The 7364-nt window shown below is 36.5% G+C and overlaps 1 protein-coding gene across 10 annotated transcripts in view; it reads left to right on the top strand.

Annotated features, from left to right (window-relative positions):
- The window catches only part of Atp11c (ATPase phospholipid transporting 11C), a 119631-nt gene that overhangs the window by 23786 nt on the left and 88481 nt on the right, over positions 1 to 7364 (top strand). For all 10 annotated transcript variants that reach the window (XM_031363124.1, XM_031363153.1, XM_031363184.1 and 7 more), the window contains exons 3-4: positions 3414 to 3503; positions 5764 to 5844. In XM_031363124.1, the coding sequence (XP_031218984.1) occupies positions 3414 to 3503; positions 5764 to 5844 (171 nt within the window). The remainder of the gene's footprint in view (positions 1 to 3413; positions 3504 to 5763; positions 5845 to 7364) is intronic.

Below are 7364 nucleotides of genomic sequence, written 5' to 3'. Positions count from 1 at the left end.
TTTAAGTCACTACAAAATAAGTGAAAATACTCTCCATAAAAAATATGTACAGTGCTAGATTTTATGTAGAAACATTTTAAAACATACTCTTAAATCTTTGGACTAATTTTTAACTTTATGGCTCCATATTGAAATAGTTAAAATAGTTTAAGGAAAAATACCTCAACAATTAAGATTACTTGTTTGTCCTAGAACCCACATGAAGGCTCACAACTGCTCATAACTGTCTGGAACTTCAGTTCCAAGTGTTTCAGATGCCTCTCCTGGCCTCCACAGGCACCAGGGACATGCATAGTACATAGACATACATTCAGGCAAGATACCTGTATACATAAATAATAAATAAATTATTTTTAATAACATAAGTATCTTCTTGGCAAGAACTTAGGACAGAAAATTTATTTCATCACTATACTTAAAACAACTACCACGTGCACTTTCTGCCTGTAATTGGTATTGTTTTTGTCTGTGTAACAGCAAACCAAGTCTGAGAGTCCAGTCTTTAAACAAGTGAACTTTAATAACTTCATGTATATGTCTAAAGCTTCATTGTTTGTTAATTTTTTTCTTTTACTTACTCACTTTACATCCCATTCACTTCAGTGATTTAAATGGCCAGTGCACAAATTTTACTCATGTTTTTTTGATTATTGGTTTAGAGGTCTCAGTAGTGGCTTAACAATTGTGTTTCTGGGACTCTGCAGGCCAAAGCAGGAGGATTGCTCTGAGTGTGAGTAATCGTAGTATAAGACCCTGCTCAAAACAAGCATCCTCATGTTTCTTACCAAATGCCATGTCAGACACTTTGCTAAGGGAAGTTGTGACATCCTGAGGTCTTATCTCAGGTCCTTATGAAGAGAAGAACACTAGTTTCAAGTGAAGAGGCTAAGCAGGGTTCATAAGGAAAATGTTCATTGATACACTAAAACGGTAGTAGGGTGTGGATTGTACTTACTTCAGTAGTGTACGCACTGGTATATCTTTGTAAAGACCTGATTTGAATCCCTAATATTACAGAACAATAGTAGTAACCTAAGAGGACTAGATCAAAAAAAAAAAAAAAAGGTTCCCTTTGATCTGTTAATACTTCCCTATTAAGGACTTTTAAGTGGCCTTAGTACTTATTTGTTTAGTTTTTTAGAAAAAAACAAATATGTAGTTTGAGAACAGAAGGTCAGTGTCCCAGAAGTTCAGCTGTTAGTTTGAGTTTATTGGAATTTATCCTTCATTTATTTATTTACTTGAAATTTATGGGACAGTTAAATTCTGGTTTTAGATTGTATTGGGTTTCCAAGCAACAATATCAATGCTTTTAAATGCTTTTTTTTTTTTTTTTTAACTCACAAGCCACTTTGAGAATATCATGAAAAATGTGTGAATTCTTTTTCCCAAATCATACATGCTCAGTCAGCACTTTAAGTTTTTGGATGCTTTGTGGTTTATTGGTTGGTTGGTTGCTTGGTTTCTGGCAAAATTTCATCCTGTAGTGCAGGAAGACCTAAAACTCATAAAGATCCTCCTGCCTCTGTCCCTTAGTGCTGGGCTTTAATGTGTCTCTGGCATTTCTGTGTTTACTTTAAAAAAAAAACAAAACAATTTTGTTAGTGTGCCACCTCCCACCACTCTGGTTCTCTTTGAGGTACTTATTTTGAACGTTAGAAACAATCTTTAGTTAGCTATTGATTGTTATTATACTTTTCTTTCTATTACTGTGATAAAACGTTGTGATCAAAGCAACTTGGGAAGGAAAGAATGTACTTTGCCTTACAGTTTATCATAACGAATGGAAATCAAGGCAGAAACTCAAGGCAGGTATCTGGAGGCAGGAACTTGTATGAATGCTGCTGCTTCCTGGCTTGTTCCTCCTGGCTTGCTCAGTTTCCTTGCTTGCTTATACACCCGAGGACCACCTGCCCTGGGATGGGACAGCCTAGAGGCTTGATTAAAATTCAGTCTGATGAGGGCATTTTCTCAATTGAGGTTCCTGCTTATCAGATTACTCTGTCTTGTGTCAGACAAGACAAGAACTTGACAAACAACAACAACAACAACAACAACAGCAAAGAAAACCCCCAAAATAAAACAACAAAAAACCCTGTCCAGCACAATTATACTTTAGCTGTCCATTTGACTTCTTTCTCTTTAGATTATGTGAATCTTGAGAGCTACTAAGTCTTGTTTAAAGGAGGTGTTGTGGCCAACAAGATGTCCCAGATTGTAAAGGGGCTTGTATGTGAGTCTGGCAACCCAAATTTGATACCTGGGACCCACATAAGGGTTTGGAAGGAGAAAAATGCCTCAAAAGTATCATCTGACCTCCACATGCACACCATAGTGGATTCACCCCCTTCCCAGCCACAAAATAAATACATAAAATTGTTTAATATAAATTTTAAAAATTTTAAAGCTATTAGTAAATTCCCATATACCTTGACATGCTGTAAGATTTTGGCTTTTTATATCCTTGGATATATTCTCATGACATGCAAATGATTGGAGTAGAGACTTTCCAAGTATAAATTTAGACTTTTGCCTTAAAATGATGTTTTTAAAAAAAAAATTCTGGTTTTAAATCTTTTGTATTATAATATGTCCTAATTCTGTTATTTTTGAAATGGCCCAGTTCTTGAGCTTAAGGCATTAATAACAAATTACACTGTATGCACTCAATTTGTATATATACTTCTTCATCTCTGCACATATTCTCAGATAGGTGGTACTGATCTGAACTTAGTGTCTTAACAAAGTAAAACTTGACTTTTAATCTGAAAGATGAGCTACTCACCAAAGTGGAAGAGCAAGGACCTAGGAGAAGTTCACTTGATTTGTCTTCTGCTGGAGGTGGCAGCTGTCTTCTTCCCATTGCTTAGGGTCTTGCCTCAGCCTTTGGTGAATGGCTCATTTTTAAAAGGGACTTAAAACTCTGCAAACAAAAGTTTTACTAAGTCAGGTTGAGAGATTAAAACATTTGCATAGGGTTTTACAAAGTGGGGGAGATAAAATGAGTGGAACTCTTTAATGATAAACAAAAATCTTTCAGTGTTTTCAAAAAAAGGCTAATATTTAATGTTTTCTCCAATAATGAATGCTATCAAAATATATATACTATGATATGAGAGCATATGTCAAGGAATCTGTTTTAGATTAGGTTGAAAAAATAAAATTTAGGACTAAGATGCCTAATGAAATTCTCAGTGAAGTTTTATTTCTGAAAAAAATTCCCTATCTCTAAATATATATGTAAATTATCTGTACTATGTAAATATAAACATAAATAAATAATGATTATATGCCAGTGTAATGTGTCATGTGTGTTTTCAATTGTTGGATATACTAAATACCACTTTATGTGATACCAAGATTTTTTTAACTTTCTTTTTTAATACTGCTTTTGATTCTTATCTCTTTTATAGTATACACTTTGGAATTTCCTCCCCAAAAATTTGTTTGAACAGTTTAGAAGAATTGCAAATTTTTATTTTCTCATCATTTTTCTTGTACAGGTAAGAACTCCATGAACTGCTACTTTAACATGGAAAAATTTGGTTCTTTCAAACAATTTATCTTCTTAAATTATCCTGTGACTTAAAATATATTTGCTTATTTTTTTAAATAGAAATACAATTGCACTTCAAAAATGCGTAATGTTAAAATTTTCTATAGTTGTATTTTAAAGCTTGTTGAGATTTTATTGTTACTTTAATTTTTCACAGATTTGATATCTGGTCTTAAAGTATACATTGTATAACAGCTTATTGACTTAGCATATATAAAAATTGGAAGTAGTTTGAGTTTTCTTTCATTAAACAGTTTTAGTTTATTTAGACAAGTTGCTTTTCTTTCTGAGTCCTCCTTTCTCTGTGCCCCATTCACCTACTTGCGTGAAGTTTGAAAGTCTAACTCAATCTGCCGCTTCTCAGTGTTCCTTCTACTGTTTTGTATTTTAAATTTTAGTCATTTTAAATCATATCCTATATTTTCAGCTGCATGGGTTTTAATTTTTTCATTCATTCATAAAATAGTAACTTTAATAATACCCCTCATCTTTTTAAATGAAGCAGAAAAATGCCTATGAAATTGTTCAGATGCTTTGTTAATATTAAGTGCTTTTGTTTGAATATGCTGAGGCTTTGACTAAATGGTATGGTAATTTAATTTATGTCTGCTCCTTGAAACCAGTTTAGAACAAGTCAATTTCAGTAGAAAGGTTTTTTTTAAGTTTCTTTTTAAATAATGCTTTTGATTCTTATCTCTTTTATAGTATACACTTTGGAATTTCCACCAGAGGATTTAGGAAAGAGTCAATTTCAGTAGAAAATGAAGTGTTTAGGAATAAACTCTTATATCCATGGTCAGATGCCTTAGAAACATAAAGTACAATAAAAAATTTGTTTGCATGAGTAATTCAGTATATTAAATAGTGTATTTAATTAAATTCATTTGAACAAATATATGCTGACTGCCTACTGTGTGTTGTGCACTAGTCCCCAAAACAAAATATGATCAAAATACTGCTTTTCTCTGTCCTTAAGGAATTTATAACAGAGTTGTATTTTCACTTCATTTAATGTAGTAAAAGCCATTAAAGATTCAGCAAACTACTAAAACTGTGCCATGAAAGTTAAAATAATTTTTAACTTCTGAAGAAGAGCTTAAAAGGGCTTCAAAAGTGCATGATAGCTGAACTAATCTTTGAGGAGTTTCTGTGGCAGATAATGCTAGGCATGCATCTCAGCAATAGAGAAGAGGTTGCATAAGGCCTTGTAAAAGTCTTATGTGTATTCTTCTTTGTGTCAGGGATAGGCCTGGCTGGATGTCGGAGATGCTAGTGTAATGTAAAGGCAGAATGTAGCAAAAATCCCACCCCCAAATCTAGTTCTCTTTCCATTTTTCTTATTTTAGTGAAAACATCGTTCACCCAAGCATGTTAACCAAGCACTTGGAAGATATCTAATATCCGTAGTTATAGCTCATTACTTACCAACTGTACCATTTTTTCTTTCCACAATTCTTACTTCTACCCTGATCCTTCTTTCACTTGAATTAGGGCAATAGCCTCCCAAGCAGACTCCTGGCCTCCATCTTCACTCTTTTTCAGTCTGTCCTTCATAAAGCACTGAGAATAAATTTTCATGTTATCATTCCCTGTGTAAAATCTTCAAAGATTTCCCACTGTGGAATGAATAGTCAACAGCCAACAGCTTTCTCTGTATGGTTTGACTCATGCCTGCCTCTCCAGCCTATCTCACGCCACACTTTTTTGGCACTGTTTTTCTTTATTTCCTTGAACACATGTCACTTTCCCTTCTAGAAGAGAAACTGTGTATATTGTTCATTGTACCTGGAAAAGTACCTTTGAACTAGTTAACTCCTAACTGCCCCACAGATCTTAGCATTTTTATGCTAATTTTAATTTCTTATTTTCCTCGTAAGCTTTCAGCTATGGGAAGGCGAGAACTTGTTTTTATCTTAACTAGCCAAGATCTCTAGAGGCTGGATGGTAACAGTACATACAGGGGCTTGCAGGATGCTTCTCAGACATTAGCTGGTAAATCAATGTGAACATTGCTGAAAATGGGATCATCTAAGCTGGGGTGAGAGGTAGTGCTGAACTTTCTTAAGCTAACTGTTATATAGATTGTTCTATTCTAATTTATATTCATCGCACTAGTGGAATGCATTTTGTCTAAAATATTTGCAACATGTAAATGCTAATCATGAGTTAATAGCTAATTTTATTTTCAATTTAATTTCTCTACCTAGGTGACAGTAGACACACCAACCAGTCCAGTTACCAGTGGACTCCCACTTTTCTTCGTCATAACTGTTACAGCAATCAAGCAGGTACATTTCTCACATAAACTATGCCTGTCCTTTAATGAAAGCTAGTTTGAATTTTCTTGTAAATATTCTTTTTCATAGTTATATACTGTAGACAGTATTTTTGATGGTTTTAGTTTATATTTGGTTCCTGTTGAAAACCTATTAAATTAAGCTGATAATAACATCTTTAATTTATTTATTCTTTTCCTCGTGTGTGTGTGTGTGTGTGTGTGTGTGAGAGAGAGAGAGAGAGAGAGAGAGAGAGAGAGAGAGAGAGAGAGAGAGAGAGAGAAAGAGATAAACATAACAGAAAGGACAAGTAGAAAGTTCAGCTTAGTAGAGAAATGGAAAGTGGGGTTTTTACTGTTCATTATTTATTCTAATGTAATATATCTTAAAATTTCCCACTCCAATGAATTTTAATTGTTACTGCCTGTAGCACAGAACTTAACACAAATACTTGGGGCTAGAGAGATGGCTCAGCTGTAAAGAACACTGGCTGCTCTTCCCAGGGTTCAATTCTCAGCACTTACATGGCAGCTCAAAACTTTTTATAACTCTAGTTCCAGGGGATCTGGCACGCTCACACATGCAGATGGATGGATAGGTGGATGGATGGATGGATGAATGGATGGGTGGTGGGACCTGGCACTCTCACACAGACATACATGCAAGCAGATGGATGGATGGGTGGGCGGGCGGGAGGACAGACAGACAGACGGATGGACAGATGAACAGACAGAGTGACTGGCTGACAGACGGATGGACGGACGAACAGACAGACAGAGTGACTGACAGACTGATTGATTTGGGTGAGCTGGCCCTGCGGGCAAGAGTAGAGGAAAGTTGGCCCTCTAATTTTCTGTCATGAGGTGGCATGGGTACAACAGGGGCGAGGCCCTCTCTACCTCCCACCTCTAGTAGTGAGGAGAGCTGGCCCTGAGGACCTGAGAATAGGAGGCTGGCCTTGACCCAAAGAAGGCTGCAGTACTTGGGAGAATGGGCCCCAAAGCCTGACTGGGCAGCACATTGAAGCTGTCTCTGGAGGAGTGCATGCCAGTGAGCCAGCTCCTGGGGGCATGAGAGCAAGAGAGGTGATCCTGCTTCCTGTAGGTGGCAGCATTGGCTGGCCTAGTTGGAACAGTGCTGGAGAGCTTGCCCTGGTGGTGTAGATATGGAAGAGCTGGTGCACTGAGCAGCTCAGCTACCACCCAGGTCTAGGTCCAGGACACTGAGGTGGCCCACTCCTAAGTCTATATCATCTATAAATATTTGAGATGTGTGAAAGGACCAGTCCTGCTGGTCCAAAGCTTCAGGAAATCCATGACACAGGGCAACAACAGGATAACCAGGAGGAATCCCGATGAGAATCCAGTATTGATGGTGTTGCAGAAGCCAAAGATCTCAAAGCAGAACAATGACTCATTGCAGTGAACATTTGCAAGTGAAGATGTGTAGACAGAAGGATAGACTGTGGGACACATTGTGATGTACTGCAGCTTCCACAATGAGATGTCTTCTATGCTGTGTGGTGTGTGTGT

The sequence above is a fragment of the Mastomys coucha genome, chromosome X, assembly GCF_008632895.1.
Source record: "Mastomys coucha isolate ucsf_1 chromosome X, UCSF_Mcou_1, whole genome shotgun sequence".
NCBI lineage: Eukaryota > Metazoa > Chordata > Mammalia > Rodentia > Muridae > Mastomys > Mastomys coucha.
The sequence above is the reverse complement of the archived record's forward strand: the minus strand, read 5'-3'. Positions and strand labels throughout refer to the sequence as shown.